The 23,212-nt window shown below is 41.0% G+C and overlaps 1 protein-coding gene across 3 annotated transcripts; it reads right to left on the reverse strand.

Annotated features, from left to right (window-relative positions):
• Positions 1 to 9,007: 9,007 nt before the first annotated feature.
• LOC149250689 (Pentatricopeptide repeat (PPR) superfamily protein) lies at positions 9,008 to 13,761 on the reverse strand. 3 transcript variants are annotated; one of them, XM_089459188.1, is made up of 3 exons: positions 13,544 to 13,761; positions 9,483 to 13,267; positions 9,008 to 9,369 (listed from the first exon to the last, which is right to left on the reverse strand). In XM_089459188.1, the coding sequence occupies exon 2, from the start codon at positions 13,111 to 13,113 to the stop codon at positions 9,850 to 9,852; it is 3,264 nt and encodes a 1,087-aa protein (XP_089315314.1). In that variant the 5' UTR covers positions 13,114 to 13,267; positions 13,544 to 13,761; the 3' UTR covers positions 9,008 to 9,369; positions 9,483 to 9,849. The 3 variants fall into 3 exon arrangements, with proteins under 3 accessions (XP_089315314.1, XP_089315315.1, XP_089315313.1); XM_089459189.1 differs by having other exon boundaries at positions 9,483 to 12,958; positions 13,102 to 13,761; XM_089459187.1 differs by having other exon boundaries at positions 9,483 to 13,761.
• Positions 13,762 to 23,212: the final 9,451 nt, after the last annotated feature.

Raw genomic sequence — 23,212 nt, forward strand, 5'->3', positions numbered from 1 at the left:
GTAGGATGCCTCGACAGGAGAACTAATCATCTTGTCCACAGGAGAACGAATCATCCTATCCCACAGTTTCCATGGGAGAACTAATCATCCCGGCCCATAGGAGAACTAATCATCCTGTTCCATAGTTTCCACGGGAGAACTAATCATCCCGGCCCACAGGAGAACTAATCATCATGTTCCATAATTGCTACGGGAGAACTAATCATCTCGACCCACAGGAGAACTAATCATCTTGTTCCATAGCGCACCACCAGGGGAGGGTGAGTCGCCCTGTGGTCGTATGTTGCTCCAGTAAGTACCCCAAGCCCCCCAAAGCTCCCAGAGCTCAATGCATGCAACATGCAGGACCCTTATATGAAGGTCTCTCAAGGACTCCAAGTCGTTCGGGAAAATCACAGATTTGACCTTTCCCCGGGGCTTTGACAAAGTGTCTGCGACCTGTACATCAGTCTCAATGCAATGGAGCCTCCTCGCTCATCGAATTACCATATCCCAGATAAGGTAGTATCTGATGTCTATTTGCAGGAGCAATCATCGAATACGGGATTCCTTAATAATCGAATCCGCCCTGGTTGTCACAAAGAATCACAATGGTATTCATCATGTGTACAAACAGCTCACTGATGAGCTTCCACAGCCAGGGAGCTTCACACGAGATCATACTCGTAGCTATGTATTCGGTCTTGGCGGTGCTTATAGCAACCGACTTATGCTTCTTGCTCATCGATGATATCGAAGCAGAATCCAGAGAAAACCATCACTAAGAAGTGCTCTAGCAATCCTCCACACTACCTGCCCAGTCAATGTTCGAATAATCATGCAGCTTCATATTTCCGACAGTGTATCTCAATCCATGAGAGATTGTGCCCTGAAGATATCTCAGAAGATTCTTGGCACCAATCTAGTGAGGCTCAACCAAATATGAGCTCACCATGCTAACTGCAAAGCATATATACGGACGGAAGTTCACCAAGAACATCAATGTAGATGAGTTTATGAAACTCAGAGGCATTTCCCAAATCTAGTCCGGCATCACCACCATATAACTTTTGAAAGTTAAGATCCTCGAGGTAGTCACGAGTGTGCAGTTTACCATTCCATATCTGGAATCCAACTCCCTCTTACTTTTGCAAGTGAGAGGGTCTGCACCTGTTAGAAATAGGTCGTTTCTCAGAAGGTGCTGGTATGAGAGTTCTATCATCCACAACCTTCAAATAATGGTTTGGATCGGCTTCACTTTTAGTGAATCTCAGCTTCATCAGACAGCTATCAATCCTCTCATATTAGGCCCGAGGTGTTTTACTTCAAGCCATAGAGGTCTTTCTTCCACCTGTATACATGAGATTCCCAATCATGAATCTCAAACCCCTCGGGTTGTTCCAAACCTGTGGACCTGCTACATGAGGGGAATGGTCCCCTTGTAAGATTTTCCTTTGGTACATCTCAGACATGTACCTTCATGCTTTTCTTGAATTCAGGTATCTGAGTCACCATTTGACTCACATCGATTAGGGCCTCATAAAGTAGATCTCAAGTGTTATAGATGAGATATGTCATGATCCCTAATGGACCATCCTGCAACTTGACACAAATTTCCAACCCTGAACCAATGAGTAAAAGCATCTTTGAAAATTTCAATTTCAAACACGTACCTTTCCATCGATGAATGCCACCCTGTAACCTTTGACTTCCATTGCCAAAATGGACACCAGGGTCTTCTTGTGATCAGGTACATAAAAGAGATATTGTAAATGAATTGAGTTACCCTCATTCAATTGCGGGGTAACATTCCCTACATCCTTTCTAGGATAAGTGGCATTGGCTCCAAGTATAATCCCACGATTGTTTCCATCTCTACCAAATTAGAGAGGGCACCCTTCTATCTGATGAAGTGCCTTGAAGCACTATAATCGATAAGCCAGATTCCCAAAGAATCTAAAGGAGAGGGCCAATACAAGATAGCGCTTCTTTATCTTATCAAAAACAACATTTGATTCTTCATACCTAGGGTTCCTTGCTTTCTCTGAAAAGTTGGTCGTTTCCTTGATGATCTGCATTACCTGTCATTCCTCTGACCATTGAAGATGTCCCTGAAATGATTGTTATCATCATCAAGTGATGTGTCCCTGCCATTTTGACACTCCTTCGCATAATGGCCGAACTAGTTATTTGCCTTTCCTTCCACCCTGAGATCCGGTCTTTCCAATGAAGTGATCTTAAGGTAGGCCATATTTCGCTGCGCCATTCTGATAATATTCTCTGCTTCGATTTCACCCTTGGTGAATTTGAAGAGGGATGAGGAACCCATTGATCCTTTTGTCCTTTCCCAACTATCTTCAGTGATTTCTCTTTCACTCTTGCTTGGGCATTGTCTTCACCTCAGCTCTGATACCATGTTAAATTTTGGTATGTTCTATGCTTAGAGCAATTTATTTCAATTTTCACAGTTAGCTCAATATCTTTTCCAGATTAGCAATCACATCAACATTAAAGTAAATTGCAGATAGAACATAAACATAAATCGCAGAAGACAAGAGGACACAAGATGTGGCGCTAGCCAGGGACAAACCCCAATGTGGGGAAACCCTTGATCAATTCTTCTTCTATGTTCTTCAATAGTTCAGCAGAGAGGGAGAGAGAGAGATAGTACATTTACAACAAAAGTCAACACTTTGACTTTCTAGATAAGAGAATAGATCATCTCTACATGAGATCAGTTGAAGTTGTCCATGTGTTCAACCTCACCGTGCTGCACCATGCTGCACCCATCATTACTATGCTACATTTCATCTTGCTTTACCAATCATGACTGTACCCATCACTGTACTGCATCATGTACCATTGTTGTCCCAATGTGCTTGTTGCACCATGCTTACCACCATGTGCCTGCTATACCTTGCTTGACATACTGTTGTCCCAATGTGCTTACTGCACCATGCTTGTCATGTTGTCCCATTGTGTTTGCAGCACCGTGCTTGTTGTTGTCCCATTGTAGCATTGTTGTGCCATGCTGTTGTCCCAATGTGTTTGCAGCACCATGTACTTGCTACACCAAGTACCATTGTTGCAATCATGCTTCCCATGCATCTTGTTGCACTATCACTATGTCTATTAGTATGCATTCAAACTTCATGGGTCACCTTGCTTTCACATCTTATCATGGACTGTATTGGTTCATAGTTAAGGATCTCTTTTTTTCTATGTAGGATGGAAGATGGGACAACCTTCATCATGGTCCATCAAGACAGATCTAACATCCCTCATACATAGGCAGCAGCATCCATGCTTGTCCAACCTTGTTTGTTGTTGACTGTTAGTGACAGACTGGTTAGGGCACATACCTGTGGCCTTAATCTTCTCCAAGCTGCCCCAAACAAACCTTGGAAGATTGTGGCTTACTGAAGGTGAATTCCTACCTTACTAGGTTGTTGCCTTAGGGCAAATGACAGCAAAACAACCCACGCTATTTCTTTGTTGTGGTGGTTGTAGCATATGGCCTCCTCCAAATGTGCCCAAACAGCTAGCGTTTTACTCATCTTCTACTCAGCCTAGCAACCTATCCTTTCGGCCCTAGTTTCAGCCTTAAGACTCACCAAACTCGGCCTCCTGTAGCAGCCCTCTTCCACGTTGTTCCTTGACTCTTTCTGTTTGCGGTTAGGGCTTGTATTTGGCCTCCTCCTTGACTGCGTCTAGGGCATAGCTTGTGGCACTTGTTGGACTGCGGCTAGGGCTTGTGGAGACCTTCTCTAGACAGCGTATAGGTTTTCCTTAGACAACCTATAGAAGGCTTCTCCTAGTAGTGTGGATAAACCCTCCTTCCAGCACTCGGTCACTTGGAGCTGACCTCCAACGTCCTTCAAACCCTCGCTGGCCTATCTTCCTTGTTGCGGCTAGGGCAGCCTCCTTTCCTCCAACGTCTAGGGCTTCCTCTCCTAGATTTCTCTTCCACTAAAACCCAAAGCGAGTGGAGAGAAATCAAGAGAGAAGTGTGTTCTCAAATGATTCAAGGCACCTTTATTTATACTAAAACGTTGAGCACAAGTGGGGTATATTTGGTTGTTGGCCGACCTTGACGAATTGCCCATAACACAAATAAATTCATATCTCCATGTATACTTATCGGAATCGTATGATCTTTAGATCAATCCTACACCTCTTGATGAGAGGGATCCAAGAAAAATATCAGCTGCCATTAATGAGATGACCCACATGGAGTTTGGCCCTAATTGCCAATTTTAACATATGTAGTTACTCATATTGGCATGATGTTTTTTGAACTCTAAAAACCATTTAGAGCCTACATGTTTGTCTTTTTTTTTCATATATGTATTGTTTACAAGGTTAGTTTCTTATATTTTCCCTCACATACTACTACTTTTTTCTACTTGGAATGAAAGCATGGGAAACCTCAGAGTACTTCCCCACATTTTATCAATAGTAAACCAAGTAAACTGTAGGCCTTGATTATGAGGTCTCACCCAAAGGGAATCAAAGAACTTCATCTGGTTCTAGACCAATTGAGCTAATCCTTGGGCCTTTTTGCCCTCACACACTATATACACTAGAAAATATTTTATATCTAGCGATTTAAATTTACATTAATGTACATGAATATATTATGTGTTTTTTATCCACTGTTTTTGCTGCTTCTCTTTTCCTGATTCCCTTGGGTCCACCTTTTCAGTTTTGCACAATGGAAAGGGGTCCTTGTAAATGAGAGCTGTTATACATGGGTGTGCAAAACCTACGATATCAGCTATATGGCTAGTACCCTTCATCGTCTTTTTTTGTTTTTTCCCTCTAGTCAAGTCTACCTAGGCATGGGCTGACTTTGTGCCTACAACATTTCCCACTGGTTTGTTTGACTCTGCATCGATGCTTGTTAGGGTTGAGTTATTGTAGGGATGATGAAAGAGATGCAATGATGTTTCTTTTAACATTGTTCTCTGATCACAAGTTTTTTTTGGTATGACAGCACGGTAATAGGAGTCAGTACATTAGGCAAAAAATTAAGCACCATGCAATAAGTGAATGATTGGCTCACTGTCTTTATATCTTGACCGTTAGATGAAAATATAGTGATATCCAATGAACAAGATGTAAAAACACTAAGTCAATTATTGACTTAGTACATGATGCTTAATATTTGCCTCATATCCTTGCAGATTGGATCAAGTTGATATGCAACATTCATTATGGCATTTGAAGTAATGGTGTAGACCCCTGTGCTATTCACAAGGAGTCACCTCGCTCTTCCTGGCCCGCCTCTGCTAGTTCACAGAGAGGAAATAGTGGTCCTCGCCACCACACCACCACACAAGCAGGCATATATAATAGCAATGTAAACATGGAAGGAGTTGGCCCCAGCACCACCGCCCAATAATACAATTTCCGACTATGGCCTTTACCATCTCTGAGGGTCCCAAGCCCCTGAAATCTGCTAGCAATGGATGGGGCCCTGTGCAGCATGTCAACGCCGATCTCTGGTAATTGGATGGAGCCCTCTACCGGATGATCATGACCAGCCTCCTCCAGTAATTGGCATGGTCGCTTCTTAGTGCTTTCTCATTTAGCTTCAGCTTTGTCTTTTATTATAATTTCATGTTTTTTGTTTTTAGAGAGTTTAATTTCATGTTTTTTGTTTTTAGAGTTTATGACATTATTACTCTGGGTGCTTTGCCATAAGAAAGCCCATGATTTTGTTTCAGCATCTTGCTTGTTGGTGTTTTGGCATAAGCCAGCCCATACAGGTTTTTATCTTTTTGAGCTATGCTTCTGGAGGCTGCATGCATGGCCCACAGTTTGTATCAAAGCCATGTATACAGTGTTTAGTCAAAGGAAGCCTCAGTTCAACAATTTCTGCTAAGGTCAATTCTGGCACGGTGAGATCTTAACAGTTGACTGTTGCACGCAGAAGTTCGAGGATGGTAGTCCATCAAGCACTTGGAGATCATTAAATATCCACACAACAACTTCGTAATCACTTTCTGAAATAAATCTAAAAGAAATAGAAAGTACTTCTACAGAAAGCATGTTTCCCCAAATATATTATTTCCAAAAATTCCCCCTTGCATACAGAATACCAAGAAGTTAGAACCTGTTAGCAAAATGCATGTAGTTTGCTAATTACATCTATTTACACTGCAGAAAACTACAAATTCACAGCAACATACTCCTACACCAAACGAATTGGATTGCAATTTTAGTCAATCCAGATCTTGCCACAAACCAACGATATTCAAAATAGTCAAGTCTACAGAAATTAACACATATTTCTGGCTAGAATAATGTCCTAAACATTATTAAACCCTTATTTGAAGAAGATTTCAGTTTGGGACTAAGAAATAGGACACCTCCAAATAGGGCCTGTGTCTCATCCTATGTGTCGAACACCAATATGTAAGGACACGTGTCCGACAGATGTTTGGCGTGTGTTCTGTTCACATTACCCCTGCCAAACACATTTCCGACCCATGCCTCACTGTGGCCCCTATAAAAGAGGCCTGCGGCCCACCAAAGCATGTTTACCCTTTCATTTGAGTTCATTTCACTCAACAGGTTAAAGCCTGGAGGTGTCAGACATTTTGGAGTGCAGCTAAGGGTTATTGTGTAGTGTTAGAAGGGATTCCAAGTGTTGTTCATGTGGATTTGTCCACCTCCATTGTCTTCCTTATTTCACACAAATCATGGCTCAATCATTCAGGGCAGCTGGAAAAAGTTAAAGGAGAAGGAGGAATGCCTCCACTGATGTTGTCCCCCTCCTTCAGTTTCTTCAGGGCTATTAGTGCTCCATCTCCTGGAAGTGGGGTGGCAACAATAGCTTCAAATGCTAAAAAAAAGTTAAAACATTGTTTTAGCAACACAACAGGCTCAAGAACAAAAGTTGTATGATTGAATCTGTATGATGATCATGTAAAATTCTAAATATTTTTAGTTTCTAAATTCTAAAAACAAATTGAATCTTTGTCCATATTTCATTTTGTGTGTAATTTACTATTTTTTATAATTTTCGACATATATAACAAATTTGTGTGTGTGAGGTGTCATCCATGTCCTGTTTCCAGGGTCACCATATCTCATGTCAGACACTTGTATTTCCATGTCCTCAATGTCTCGTGTCATTGTATCATGTGACTTAGGTCCAGGATCATCAATAAATTTTCTCTCCAACAAATAATAAGCTAGTGAAGGCTACAAATATTAACACATACTTCTGGCTAGAATAATGTAATAAACATATTAAACCCTTCTTTGGAGAAGATTTCAGTTTTGGACTAAGTTGCAGGAAACGTTGGAGAAGGGTCCGTTTCCGGCCGGAAACGAAATGGAAACAGGGAAACTTGTACCGTACGGCCTGGAAACTCGTTTCCGGCCGTACTGGCCTGTTTCTCGAGGAGGAAACATGACCAGTACGGCCGGAAACGCATTTCCAGACCGTACGGTGGAGTTTCCTCTTCTAACTTGACTTTTCCTTGTATTTTTTTTTTTCGCTTCTATTTTTTTATTGGGAGACTAAAATATCTTATGGATGCTTCTAAATGCCTCTCAAGTTAAAAAAAAGAGAATTTTTTGAGTGGGGCAGCCTAATGTTCAAGCCTATGGCTCTAATGTTGATATGCAGTTCATGGTAATGTTAAGAAGTAAAAGTGACATTCTCCTTTATTTTTCATTTTTCATCCTTTTACTTAAATTTTTAACATTACCATGAAATGACTCAAGATGTTTGAGAGTGGTTTCGCCTCATTGGATTTCATATGGAGAAAGTAGAATTTTAGATCTCACTCAAAATCCAGCAGACTTATCTATTTTTCAGTGTTTCAGGATAGGGGGGATTGCAATGTTTTCATTGGATTTTGTCATGTACTGGGGTATGGAACTTGTATTTAATCAAGAGAACCAAGCCCTCTATGCAGGGGAGACTCCCAATAATCAAGAGCACGTAGGGTACTAGTGTATGGAACTTGTATTTAATCAAGAGCACTAACGTCGTTCGACTATGTAGGAGGAGACTCCCAATCAAGCACGAGACAAGAAATTAGAAATTTCTTGTGGCTGATTTTGGATATTGCTATTTTCATTATGTGATCATTCATGAGTGAATGTGATGTAAATTTAGAGAATTATAGTTTATGCATTGACAATTGACAATTTAATCATAATGTAATAAATTAGAATGTATCATATATGCTTTATGATTGCACATATTTCTTAAATGTCCTAATATATATATATATATATATATATATATATATATTGCATTTCCCCGTTTCCAAAATTTGGGGGGGTCACGTTTCGTACCCGTGCCCGTTTCGGAAACTCGTACCCGTTTCCCCGTTTCGTGCAACTTAGGTTTTGGATCATCTGTAAATTTTGTCTCTCCAACAAATAATAAGCAAAGAACGCAAGATAACCAATTTCTAATAAATCAGTCTGCAAAGATATGATTGTCAAAAACATTTGATCTACACAATTACAGAGAGAACTCAGTCCAGTGCAAAAATCACACCATCAAAAATAGTCCTGACCAGTAGGATAATTCACATATAGAGCAGAACAAAAAGAGACTTGTGTTAAAACCAACGGTGTTAATTACGTCAGTCTCAACAAACTAGCCTAATCCACAAGCATAAACTGAAGTTTGAACTGGGTTGGCCTACGAATCCATCCTTCTAATTAACCTACCAAACCAGAATGATACAATTGATGATAGCAATCAATCTGCAGAGCAAAAGACAGAAGAAGGCCTATGAAAGTCAGACCTAGAAAGGTAACCCAAATACAAGCATGAGCCAAAGTAGAAAAGACAATGTTTTGACAAAACAGAATCTGGAAAGATACGTATTTAAGATGCACGAGTTTACATACAGAAGACTGTCTTAAACCAGGCCAATTCACCTCCCAAACTAGGCTAGTTTGCAAACCCAACCCAAACCTGAAATGCTCCCAGAACAGAAGTAACCTGTACAATTTATAGTGCATTTTCCATCTTGATTGAAGATAAAGAAGGTATTGCTATGGGTTGTAACAAAATCTAGGTTAGGCCTTAAATATCAGTCTAGACTCTAAACTCTATTTGATCAAATCTTTCTCATACTAATTTCCTGGTTGGGTTTAGATGGAAACTGAAGCAGGCCAGTTTGTTTTATTTCATATTCCTTGTACCTGTTTCCCCATGCTTGGATTGTAACCATAGCAAGTGATTCTATCTTGATCTTGATCACAATATTCTCATCCGCAATTTCAAATGAGAAAAATGTAGCACGTATATGCTTATTTTGGTGGCACTTCCTCATCATAGTTCAGAAAGAGCCTTATACCCTTTGCAGCAGAATCCATGAATCGTATTTGCGGCCTAAGCCAAAGAGTTGTCTGCAATAATAAAACAAATGGGTTGAGCCCTAAAGCACAGATTTCTATGAACAGACATAATTGTTAAAAACAATCTTTATTAGAACCTTACCTACCACACACGTTATAATTACCTGTTTCTTTCCCCTTCATTTCTTCTCAAGTGCCACTAACTGTAAATGTGACATTAGCAGGATTCTCCTTAAGACCTTTCATAAGTAAAGCATGCAAGTCCCGTCAGTAAGACAATTCATTTTGGCCAGATAATTAATACAGATTATCATCTCGATCAATGAAGATAAACCATGATTTAACACCAATCTCGTCATGAAAATTTAGCCTTATCATCCAGCCAGTGATACGGCCCTCTAAAGATATGAAAGTCTAACATTTAATTTCAGTGGCACAATGTAAAGAACATCAGGGGTTGATGTCCTTTTGAAATCTGATACACCTCCAGCGTCATTTTATCAAAATTGACTTAACAACTTGACTTCTTGACTATTTAGCATGGAGTTTAATACCGGAGAAAAGGCCCAACACACTAGACTTGTTTGGATTGCTCTTTTCTCCAGTGTTACTGAGACCACTTATAAGAGCCCAATATGTTGCAAAATCTGGTACATAACCCTTTTGCTGCATATCATTCAAGAGTTTAGTTGCTTCCTCTGTTTTGTGCTCTTCACAATATCTACCAATCAAAGCACGGTAAGCAAAGTCACTCGGCGTTAGGCCACATTCCAGCATTTTATTATAATACTCAATTGCCTTTTCTGTTCTCCTATCTTTGCAAAACTCACAAATAATCGCACTGTAGGAATCAGCGCTGGGCATTAATTTCTTCTCCTGCATTTCTACAAGTAAGCTAAGAGCTTTGTCCAGTGCACTTTGTGCACAAAATGCACATATTAACAAATTGTAGCTACCATCACTGGCGGTGCTGCCGTTCATCAGCATCAAATTGAGCATATCGACTGCTCTACCCAAGCTTTTATGTTTGCAATATTGTTTAATTAAGAGATTACAACTGACATCATCTAGAATGAAGCTCCTTTCTGACATTTTTTGTAAAAAATATTCTGTTTCCATTATTCTGCCTGTGGTGCAAAGCCCTTGAATCAAGGCATTAAGAGAAACACTGTCTGCCACATCATCTAGAATGAAGCTCCTTTCTGACATTTTTTGTAAAAAATATTCTGTTTCCATTATTCTGCCTGTGGTGCAAAGCCCTTGAATCAAGGCATTAAGAGAAACACTGTCTGCCACATGGCCTTTTTTTTCCATTAAGTAATGCAGCTCCAGAGCTTTGTTGATAGCACCATTACTGCATTGATAATTGATGAGCATGTAGTAGGTGTAATCGCTTGGGAAAAGATCTTTCATTAGCATTGCACTCAAGAGTTCCAAAGCTTTAGATGCATTTCCTTCTTTCAAGTGACCAGCAATTAGGATACTATAAGTAGTTCGATCAGGAGATAATCCCTTTTCCTGCATTTCATTTAAAAGCTTCTGTGCACGTAACATACTGCCAACCAGGCAAAAGGAACTAAGTAGAATATTGTAAACCACAGTTCCTGGAAATGACCCTTTACTTACCATATCGTCTCCCAATTGTATTGCCTCTTGTAGCCTGCCTTTAGAGCAAAGGCCCCTTATCAGCTTTTTGCATGTCGAAAGACAGGGAGTGAAACCTTGTCGTGACATTTTATGTAAAAGTTCCATGGCCATAGATACATTGTTTTCCACACAGTGTCCCTGAATCAAAGCATCATATGTATAGTCTTCAGCAAAGACAGATCTCACCTTCATTTCTTTTAACAGCAATGTTGCTTGTTGTGCCTTCCCTGTTTTGCAAAATTCATAGATCAGAGCATTGTATGCAACAACACCAGAGATATATCCTTTAGTCAGCATTTCGTCTTTCAACCTGAAAGCTTCATCCACCCTGTCTTGCCTACATAACATAGGGATCAACATTTTGAAGTTACTCAAATAGGGACGCAAATGTTTCATAAACATCAAATTGAGAAGTGCCAGTGCATCAGTTGTCTTCCCTTCCTTGCAATGTCCTTTAATCAGATGATTGTAAGTGTCAGAATCAGGCACTAAATTCCTTTCCAGCATTTCGTCCAGCAGCATAGATCCAACCCATGTGTTACCTGTGTCACAGGACTCGCTAATAAGTATGTTGCAAACAGATAGTTTTTGAATGTAGCTCTTCTCCAAAACCTCATCCATCAACTTTAATGCCTCAGGCAGCATGCTCCCACTACAAAGACTGCCAACTAATTTTCTATAAACGTTGAAATCAGGAATCCAACCATTGCATACTGCTGAATCCCAGAGTGTCATAGCTTCATTTATTTTTCCTTCTTCACATAAACCTGTCAAAAGTGTGGTGTATGTAACATTGTCAAGTTGCAGTCCCCTCTCCAACATTCCCTCTAACAGTGATAGCCCATCCATTGCCATCCTTTGCTTGCTCAGGGCAGTGATGAGGACATTGTAAGTAGCCAGATCAAGTTGAAAACCTACATCCACTAGTTCATCTAGCACCTTGAGTGCCCATTTAACTTGCTGCTGGATACAAAGAAGTTTGATTATTGCAAAGTAAGCATGAGGAGCAGGTACCTGACCCCTTTGCAGCATTTCACTCTTAAGTTTCATGACATCCTCTGTGTTTCCCTTTTTACATGTTTCCTGTATAAACATATTAAAATCAGGAAGCATAGATCTGTCTAGTATCTCAGCTAGGTCCTTTTCAACCTCAATGCCTTTTTCCTCCATGCATAGCCCACCTAAAGTGGTATAACTTACTACTTTAGTGACACCAGTGTGGGCATCCCTCTCCAGCTTCACTCCAACATTCTTGAGGCCAGATGCAGAAAATCCCTTTATCAAAATATCGAAAATATCAGGCGTAAGACTACACCCATTTCTCATCATCTCCCCCAAAAAATTCTTCGCTTCCTCCATATTGTGCTCCTTGCAGAATCCAGCAAGAATAACCTTGTAAGTCAATATGCTTGGCTCAACACCTCTTTCCAACATATCACACAAGACCTCTCTTGCCTGCATTGACATGCCCTTTCTGCAGAGACCACCAATGAGAGCATTGTATGAAATGGCATCAGGCTTAAGACACCTCTGAAAAACCTCACTCACGAAAAGAAAAGCATCTCTAAGCCTGCCTTGCCTACAATGCCAAACGATGAGAATACTGTAAGTGATCACATCGGGAACGAAGCCCAGTTGGGCCATCTCATGAAGATACACGCAAGCCTTGTCTAAATCCCCAAGTTTACACTGAGCAGAAATGAGTTTATTGCAAGTAGAAGTACGCGGCGCAAGGCCTTGTTCCGACACATAAGAAAGTAGTTGCAGAGCTTCTGGAATGTTGTTATTATTGCAATGGGCATCAATGAGGACATCAAAAGCAAGAGGGTCAGGACTCATACCTGATTCCACCATGGACTTGAGAGCATCTTGGGCCTTCTGCAACTGGCCTTCTTTATGATATGCTTCAATCAAATGACTCAGAGTACGATTATCCACATTCAACCCCCTATGCAACATCTCCTCATATAGGATTATAGCCATTCGGGTTCGCCTGTTATTGATGAACAAATTGAGAAGAGCACTGTAACAATGCAGGGAAAGCGCAGGAGCCCTTTTATAAGTGGCCATGGCGCCATCCACGTCTCCGGTCCGAATGTATTTATTAATGAGCAGATCATAAATGTGGGGACTTACCGGCTCTTTCATTTGTTGAAGATACCCATTGCTGTTATCTGCATCTGCTTCTGTTTTTAAAGTATGTTCTGTTTTCTTGTCCCTTGCATCTTTGAAAATTTTTGCAACAACTGCTTTTCCAATTCCCTTCCAGTCAGCATTGGCTAGAGGGGTACAGCTGAGCCATCTGCGAGCAAAGCAGTCTGAAAACATTATATTGCATCGCATCGGCCATCACAAACCCATCTACAAATTCCCAGTTCGTAATTTTTTAAAATTGAATTCTTTAAAGGCTTGAATGAAGGGCAGCCTTTTGACCCTTCAAATCTCTTAGGTACTTGAATAATCTCCGCTTGGGGTTCATTAGAAAGCCAAAAATCTCTACTCGGAGTTTACGGGAAAGCCAAAGAAACAAAAAATTCACAACTCGGAGTTGGGTAACAATGATTTGCAGTAATCTCACCGGTGTTCTACAGCGATGAATTAGAATGGGTACACGAGCCAATTAGTGGACGGAGTTAACCACTGCAGACAATGTCAAAACCTTGTTCATCCGGGGTTTTAGCAGAGCAGATTTTATACAGATGCGTAAGTGGCCTTTCTCGCAGGGGCATTACAACACCTAACTACGTGACAGTAGTATACAACCTTCAAGAGTACACATTTCTTTGGATAGAGTTCATCACTCTAGGTAAAGGGTACTATGGTACTATGGGGAAGGGAGCCTTTCAAGGTAAAAATCTTAGATATGCTAATTACTTATGAGAGCCTGGGTCTCCGGTGGATTAAACTTGTGATAGTTACCGATTCACCATGTGTTAAAAAAATCCTAGATATATTAATTACTTGTGACTTAGTCAGACTTAATACGTTTTAATTTATTTTAATGTATTTTATCTAAATATACTAATCATTTAGATTGTTTTGGTTGGTCTCCTGATCGTAGTATGGTAAAAGGAAAATATCGAAAGTGTTATCACTCAGGTTGTTCCCCAAAAATTGTAGAAAAGGGAATACGGCCGAGGTAACCACTGACCAATTTTTTAGATGCAGGTTCTAGCCAATCTGCATCCAAAGAGGGCTCTCTCTTTATGATTTAACTTTGTTCTGAGGTATATTAGGCTAGTTATGAAGTACAAAGGTTTGTTTGGTTTTTGGATGGTGATATTCTATAGAACAGGGGTGTAAATCTGAGGATTTCAGTCCATTGGGCTAATGGAGTCCATGAGGATGAACTGCTGAATATGGTTTCTTTGATAGAGGGTGGTGCTACAGAGCAAGGTACCCAATCATGGAACAATTTATAAGCTGGAATCAGGTGGGATGGAGTCAGTGGGTGAAGGGCAATTAAGAATCCTTCATCATGCTGACAGAGGGAAAGTGGATGATTATTGCTAGGGAGCAGTTAAGAATTCCCTAGCTAATATTCAAGATGTAAGAACCAGGGGAAACAGGAGCAGTTAAGAATTCCTGCTTATGCTAATTCTGAAGAAAACATTAATAATAACAGAGATTGAACTCAGAGTGCTTGCAAACAAATTCTGAGTTATTCTTTTTCCCTATTATTCAGATCATGAAACATATATGATATAGTAAACACAGAAATTGAAAACACAAGTAAGAGAGACTTATTGATCCACAAAATGATTCAGGAATTCTGTAACATAGTCCTCTGCTATCAATTCCACATCCAGAGAGTCCAGCAACAATGGATTCCAACAGCTTTTGTATTCAGAAGATTTTCAGAGTTACAACGCAGTTCCAGAAATGTATCACCAACCCCTAATACTTCGCTTGGGGAGGTATTTGTACAAAAATGTTTACAAAATATCTCAAAGAGATAATATCTAGTAATAACTTCTTCTACCTACTCAAAATGAAAAATAAATGATCTTGGAAACAGGGAGAAATAAATGCAGAAGGAAATGTTGTTGCGCTGGCAGCTCAGTTGGTGAGATGCGTTGACTGTAAGCTCGGCGAGTAGGCTGGTGGCTGTTTCCGCTGATATTCCACGCTGCTGGCTCAACTTTCTCGGGCGTATCTATTTTTTATTTGATAGACTGCCGCCCCGCATGACTCTTATCCGTTTCCTCCCTCCGCTTTATGGTGTCTATTGTATCCTGGGTAAAACCAAAGTTGACAAGTGCCTATAGGATTTCCAACATGCTTTGCCACCACTGCTCTTCTGGTAATTGATGTATTTGTAGCTTTCTGAAAGTCTCATCAGCGTCTGTGTACCTGTAGAAGTTAGGCTGGACTGTAAAAAGATGTTTCACTTCATGCTCAATATAGAATAGATTTTCCAAGTTGTTGTAGAGAGTTTGGCCAGATGGAAGGGCTTTCTCTACTGATGTGCTTGATGATGCATTTAGTTGATCAGCAACATGTTTATTCAACCTGTATGTGTACTCAGCTTGTTTCAATAGGCGTTCATTTCTTCCCAACAGACTTGGCAAGCCCCTTTCATGCAAAACTGCAAATCTTTCTATAAAAGAGTCTATCTCCACTTGCAGATCCTGACACTTTCTCTCTAAATTCTGCATCAGGGTCTTCATGGTCAGAACTCTTTTGACTGTTAGAATGGTGGTTGTTCTGTCTTTGATGTCCAGTGCTGCTAGTTCTTCATTGGTCTTTGTGTTCAAAAAATGTATTAACCTATTGGCTTGTTCAGGCATATGTCCCAATAAATTTCTGGCATTTTGAATTTCCACCTGGGCTGCTGCTATCAAGTCAATCTGCTCATATATGATCTGAATAGATCTCCATATATTACAAATGGATTCACTGATGTTAGCCCACAAAATTCCTTTGATTTCTCCCAGAAACTTATCTAAAGAGAGGTCTTTTTCCAATGCTTTTACCTTGTTCTCTAATGCTTTCACCTCTCTTGTCTTTTTTGCTATAGTCATTTTGGATTTATCATAGCTTATTTCTAACTTTGCCAATTTCTCTTTGGCCTCTTTCAATTCTAATACTTGGAGTTTTAATTCCTCCATGGCTTTTATTAACTCCTCAGTAATCATGGTAGTGTTGTTGCGCGTTGCTGTTGTTGTTGTTGAAGTACCTGCTGCTGATGATGGGACAGTGGGAGGCACTGTTGTTGTAACTGTGGGAGGGGTAGTTGTAACTGCTGGAGTTACTTCATGTGGCTGGGAGGTCGACACTCCCTGCTTTTCTTGTAATGCTTTCTCCAATTCCTGCTCTGTCTCACTTAATCTTTGATTCATTCTCATCAGCAAGTCCATCATGTCCTCCTCTGCTTTTTTCTGCACAACCTCTGTAGTTTGTGGATGCATGGTAATAGGCAGCTTCAACTGTTTCCTGAGGGCAGCAATGTCCTCTTCCTTCTTCTTCATCAATGCTTTTATTCCTTTAGCATCCTTGGGATCATGTCCCAACTCAATGATAATCTCTTCCAAGGACTTTATCCTGTTGTCCTTGGCTAAAGAAGATGCCTTTTCCAAATCTAGTTGGGCAGATGTGTTGTTCAATGAGTTCTGCAATTTGTGAGCTAACATTGCCTTATCTGCCAATGTAGAGTAGACCATCTCTCCAGTTTGCTTATGCAACTCAATCTGGTCCATTTGGTGAATGTCTTTGGCAATGACCTCTAGATTTGTTCTAATGTAGTCAGCTGCTGACTGTGGCTGCTGCATTTTGGGCTTAAAGTGGCTCAAGATCATTTTTCCTTCTTTAATGCCATATGCAGACATTAGCCTTTGCTGGTTGGCGGGGGTCATCTTGAGAAATTGGTCATAAAGGTGCAGCCTCAATGGATCATTTCTAGCCTTAATCTCTATGAATGTTCTTTTGACATCTAAGGCCTGCTTGCTTGATGGTTTGGTGGATGAAACTTCCACACTATGTTGCCTTTCTAGGTCCTGCCTATGAGAGCTGGTGGATGTTTCTACCACTGGGGTTTGTGGGCTGGTTGCCCTCTCACCTCTTGGACTTTCTAAGGTTTCCTCAGTAATTTCCTCTTCAGGTAGAGTATTTATTCTTTGCCTTTTTGCCTCTGGTTGCTCTGCTGGTCCACTGACAGGTGTGGTCTCTTCTCTGTCATTTTTCTTGCCCCTTTCCTCATTTAGAGGAGTCTGTAATGCTGGTATCTCTGGTGCTTTGGTCTGGACAGGAGGAATTTGCCCTTGGCCCTGTTCTTTTGATGATGCTGGCTGATCTGTCATTATGTACTGTTATGAATCCAACACTTCTTTGCCTTTGGATGTCCCTGCAGCTTGTGTAGTGCTTCCTTGGGTAGGTTGCTGTGAAGTTCCAGCAGATGATGTACCCACTCTGGTTTGCTAAGGCAGTTTAAAAGACACCTGTCCAAAAGAATTCAGGTTAAGGGTCTTTTCAAGATTTTTCATAGCTTGTTCCATCATTTCTTCCTCAGTGAGTTCTTCAATTAATGTGCCCTCTACCCACTCATCTCGATTAGCAAATTGCTCTATTTCAGGGATCCTACAATGTTTGTAGGCTGATAGCCTATTTTTTACTTTCCTTTCAGTGATAAAGCCATTTGGGTCATAGGGTACCCACCAAAAGCTCCTCTTTAATTTGAGTTGTTCACCCAATATCTTGTCAGCATCTTGTCATGCTTCCTTTTTGTTAATGATAAAAGGGCCTAAATGGTTTCTTAATTTCAGTTGAGCATTTTTCTTTGCACCGTAGAAGTGAGTCAAATCTGAGTTGATAAATTGCCTAAAATATTCTAGAGCAAACAGTCTCATAGGCACATATTTGGGCAGCTTATAAGGGCACAACTCACAGCCATATATCTTGATCTCAGTGTGATTCTGGTAGAAGTATCAGTCACCTATTTTGTAGCTTTTGGAGAGCTGTAAAATTTTCTGCATATCACCAGAGAATCTGGGAGGAGGAGTTCTCATCAGCAGGGAGGAGATCGGATGTATAAACAAATCAATGAATTCATAGTAAGTGTAAGGAGATTTATGGACTTCATGGAAGACTGAGGTCCAAAAGATCACAGACCTCCTTTCTCCTTTAGAATCCAATTTTCTGATGGGAAACTAAAAACTGTCTGTTTGATAGTATAAGAACAGATGATATATATAAGATGTGTACTTAAAGACTCCTTCTCTGTCTAGATTCAAGAGTTGGTTATGGATCTTGTTGGAAATTGTTATAGACATTTTTGTGCCTTACAGCTCTAAGCATGAAATGTCCATAAACCAAGGGATCCTAAGTCCCTAAAAGTGTTGTTCCGATCCCTAGAGGAACAAGGTCAACAAATTACAGCTTCTCCCAGAAGTTCTCCACCAGAAACTGCTCAGAATCAGTCAAATCAGGATCATTTCAGCTGCTCCACTAGCTAGCTGCGTTGCATAGCACCCAAGTACACTAGCTAGGTGCGTTGCAACGCACCTAAATGCACTACCAGGGTGCGCTGAGCGGGAAATGACAAATGGCAGTGTCATTCCGCGAGGTGGACAGACGATGGAAGCTTCCAGAATCTTCCCCAATGACACTTGTCTCACTGAGTTCGACCAAGGATGAATAAGAGGCTCTCAGTCTCCAAGTGGAAGCAAGAACTGATAGAGAGAAGCCTAGTCAAATCATAAGCTGACTCATCCTCTTTGCATACATCTATATATGGATCCCTCATCCCAGAGATCCAGAGGCTGGAATTTTGTACATTGCAGAGAATTCCTGTTGGTTTTGAGATAGAGATCAGAGTATTGGGTGATTTATGCTTTGTTGGAGGTGAAGAGGGGATTCCTTTGCTGGGGGGTTGATGCTGGATCAGGAATCATCGGTTGTAACTCCTCCTGGACCTTCTTGTTATATCAATAAAACTATTTGAGTTTCTCCTACATGCTTGTGTATCAATGATGTTTTGTTATATTTGCATGTTTAGCTTAAATCTGATCCTAAGCTATTTATGAATATAAATCCATGTCTTTGTGTAGTTTTCCTCTTCTGTGATCTTGCCGGAACTTGGTGAAGCTGGGCAAGTAAGGGAGCAGGTAGCTGGAAGCTGTCAAAGAGGAGAGAGATTGGATCAAAGGACTAGCGCAAGACACAGGTTGGTTCATCCTATTCCTCTTTGTTTATAGTTCATAAATAAGAATACGAAAGTAGTTTTCTCTGTTTGTTTCTAAGGTACTGTCACGCCTTAGTGGGATAGGGGCGTTCTGAGTAGACACTTTTCCCGTTAACAAAATGGCGACTCCACTAGGAATCGTGTCTAGTTAGTTTGTTTGTGTTTCTCTTGTTGTTTGTTTCATAAACACAGAAGTAGCAATCGAACTGCATTTGCCATTATCAAATGCAAAGTAGACACCTGCTACTTCAATCCGTTCACTGGATTTGTTTATGATTTAAACAGCTGATTCACAAATGATCTGATTACCCTTTGTGATAGCTCTTTGACCTCCTTTAAATCCACCCTCTGATTGTGCATCACTGATTGCTTTCACTCGGCCAAAAACCATAGATTAAACTGCAAACCGTGACCCAGAACCCAAATAGAATTCTCGTTTCTGCCCCAGCGCAGGCACTGTGAAGAGATTCTGCATTTCAACGCAGTTCCCGAGAGGGCTACCTGCGCTGCAATCCAGTTTCTCTGTGTAACAGGTGTGCTGACCAGCCTAGCCCTGTGCAGCTGAGGTTCTTTGCTTCATTTTTTCAGTTTTGTCTCTGATTTTTGCAGCCTGTGATCAGTGTGTGTCTGTTTAAAAACCCCTTTTCTTTTGCCTTAATTCCGCCTCCTCTGTACAAAAAGACTGTAGATGTTCTTTGTGTGTTTGTTACATCATTTACAGTTTTCCAGTGAAAGAGTAGAATAGTCATACTGTCGTCCTTGGATTTAGATCTGTCGTAAGTGTCGATTTTGATCTTAGGAGAAAGTTTATTTGCTGTTGACAGTCGATTATGCTTTTACTTTTGCCTTTGGTTTGAATTTGAGATTTTCTAGTGTCGAAACGAGTGTTTATTTCAAAATCATAAAGTGTCGTAATCATCTCTACCTTTTGATTTCAAAAAGAAGCTTGTTTGTGTTTGTCACTTGAAAGCAAATTCAGATTTGTACATCAACTTTCTTTTTAGGCATCAATATTAAGAAAGTGAAAACAAATACATGCATATGTGCATTTGCATATTGATAGTCTGTTTGGCTTGATGTAGGAAAAGTGCATCTACAGTGTGCTCTTTGCTCTTTGAGAAAATATTGTGTCTTTCTTTTCCCCTTGTAGCTAGGATTTTCATTGCTGAAAAGAGATAAAGTTTGCTTATCATCTTTAGATTGCATTTTAGGAATTACATCTACATCTCGTGGTGATCCCAAAAAGGCAAACTTCTAAGAAATATCAACTTAAAATAAATTGAATGAATCTAACAACGCTTTGGAACTTAACGCACAACATTTAGAGGTCTAGGCTAGAGACGTATTCCGGCGTCGTAAAGCCTGGTAACTGTTGTCCTCACTGATGGTTGGGTGATTCCTCCACTTTGAGACGATACGTGCCAGTACAGACTTGTGCTCCCACGTACCGTCGAGTATATATTGGGAGACCCCTATAGGCTTAAAACCTTTTATCCATAGGAAGCCGTGTCGGCCGCCCTACTGATCGCAATGCACTGAACACAGCATTCGGGAAGATTGACTGCCGTACCGTAAAAAGTATTCTGCAGTTTTGCGATTGGTTTGGTACTCCCTCTACCTAGATCTCCAGAGCAGTCCCTTTCGTTCCTTTTTAGACTCCTTAACGGAAAAGGTCCATCTGAGCACTTGTCACTTCAGGCTCATTAAAAATCGAAGGAGACTAGAGTCATCTTTTGGCTTTTCTCGACTCTTAAAAATTGAAAAAACAAGTTGTGTCAAAGCATCTAAAAATTTATTTTAAACGGAATATTCATTACCCTTTTCCCATGTTGATCTTAGGTTGAGAAAATGGAGTCTACCAACCAAGGAATTCCCCTTGATCCTAGTCCCTTCTCCTCTTGGGGAGATGTTGGTGCACCCCATATGGCCACATTGTCGCTTCCAGGACTGACAATTGGCTTGCCAGTATGGCTCTTCTCAACCAATGTCGTTCAAAACACCACTTTTCCTGAACAATCGAATCAGCAATTAGACGAGTCCAGAGTTTCCCACCAACCTTCTACTTCCTCTAATTCTTCCTCTCCTCCTTCCTCTTCGCTTGATGGGGCTGGCAAAGCCAAAATTCAAGTTCCTAAGGAGAAGAAGGAGAAGAAGAAGGAAGAGAAGAAGAAGAAGGAGCCAAAGGCGAATGGGGGAAAACGAGTGTCGTCTAACGAAAATCCACACACTGCACCGACCAGGCCTAAATCGCCATGTGTCATTTGCAAAGGAGACCACTTTCACAGAGATTGTCCTTGCATCCCTCGGATACTAAGGGATTGGTCTCCACGTTTGCACAATCCGGTGTCATCAACCTCTGATGATCATGTTGAAAGCACACCATCAACTAGCGAAAGTGAAGCCCCAGGACAAAAAGGGAAAGCTAGATTTCCTTGTAAACTGTGCGAAGGCAATCATGCCGTCCACCGTTGTCCCTTCTTAGAGGAAGCGAAAAGAGTTTTGGATGATCGTCCGGTTTCACCGTTACGGCTTCCTCCTGGATATAAAAAACTCTTGCCGAGTCCGTCGCTAGTTGAGAATCCAGCTGGCCCGCTCAAGTGGTTGGCTGAAGCGCCTATCATCGAAGATAAACCATCTGAATCCATACCAGACGAAAGTCAAAGGGTCGAGGCGGCAGTTGACCCGGTCTTGCCTTCAGAGGTTTTATCTTCGGATGATACAGTCACTGAAGAGAACAAGGATGACACCGTCCAAATTCTCTTCATCAACACAAACTCCGACGAACATGGGGGCAATCTACCCATTCCTTTACCGCAGGAAGGAAGTTCATCAGAGCCATACACGGCCGTCTACTCGGTCCCACCTCCAAGCAGCCTAGTTGTCTCCTTCGACTGGAATCAACTAGGCAGACCCTGTTTACCAGCAAGCATACCATTCCGAATTATCGTTCAAATATATAGAATGGTCATGGCTGGTACCATCATAGATGAGGGGGCTTCTGTGAGTATCCTTTCCTCTACTGCTTGGAAAGCGCTTGGTTCGCCATCGCTTTTGCCTGAGATGAGAAATCTGACAGGCTTTGATAAAGGAACCAGTCGACCTTTAGGGATCCTTCCCGATGTGCCCATAACATTGAGAAGGAAGACAGTTCAAATGAACATAATGGTAGTTCAAGGACCCTTAGATTACAATCTACTCCTTGGACGAGACTATATTTATTGCATGGGAGCCATCGTCTCCTCACTCTTTAGAGTAATGTGTTTTCCGCACGAAGGAAGAGTGGTCAAGCTCGTGGACCAGCTTTCGTTTCCAATCACGCATAGCAAATAGTCATATACCATCCCTAAATGGTCTCTTCACACAAGAAATGTCTCAATCCCCAGTCCGTCCTCCCGATGAGCGCGAGTAATTCGGAGGGATATGACTGAAACCCAGGGGGCATGCGTCCTGGTCTGCTTCGGCAGGAAAACTTCGGGTATAGGGTAGGTTTCCGTGGGAGAATATGACTAGTCTGTACCCCGTCCGTCGGTGGAAGAGGGGTTATTCTAGAACAAGATTCTCTTGTCAAAGTTATGTGAGTTGACAGAACTGAGTTACTCGACTTTGTTTATCTCGGTAGACATCGCCGAAGAAGTGTTTTGTTTGCACCGCGAATAGAACAATCTTTGGGTAACCTGTAAGAGGTAGGCCTCTCCTGATAGAACAAATGTTTTGTCTGCAAATTGAGGGGTAACCTTGAAACCATATTTTATACCTGGGGGCATGCAAACCTTTTGGAGTGCAAGCAAAAGGCGACTATTTATTTTTTAAATTTTTAGGACCTCTAACCCTTTAAACTCGTAGGACTAGTTGTCACCAAACTTGCATAAAGAAAGGATGTGGGGAAAAAATCTAAAAGTTTCCGTTTTTATATGAGACATTCTTATCATATGACTGGATTAATCGAGCAGTTTTAGCACATAGTTCAAGCTCGTTAAAAAATAAACATAAGACATGAGCAAATGTTTCCACCCGCGTTTAAGCTCGTTAAAAAATGAACTATTCTCTGGTAAATAACCACCGTGAATG

This window comes from Pinus tabuliformis, chromosome 7 (genome assembly GCF_031772625.1).
Source record: "Pinus tabuliformis cultivar Carrire ecotype Pingquan chromosome 7, CPIR1, whole genome shotgun sequence".
NCBI lineage: Eukaryota > Viridiplantae > Streptophyta > Pinopsida > Pinales > Pinaceae > Pinus > Pinus tabuliformis.

Bases quoted from the DNA above. Each gene is read 5' to 3' on its own strand.
- LOC149250689 (XM_089459187.1), bottom strand. From the start codon at position 13,308: ATGCGATGCAATATAATGTTTTCAGACTGCTTTGCTCGCAGATGGCTC.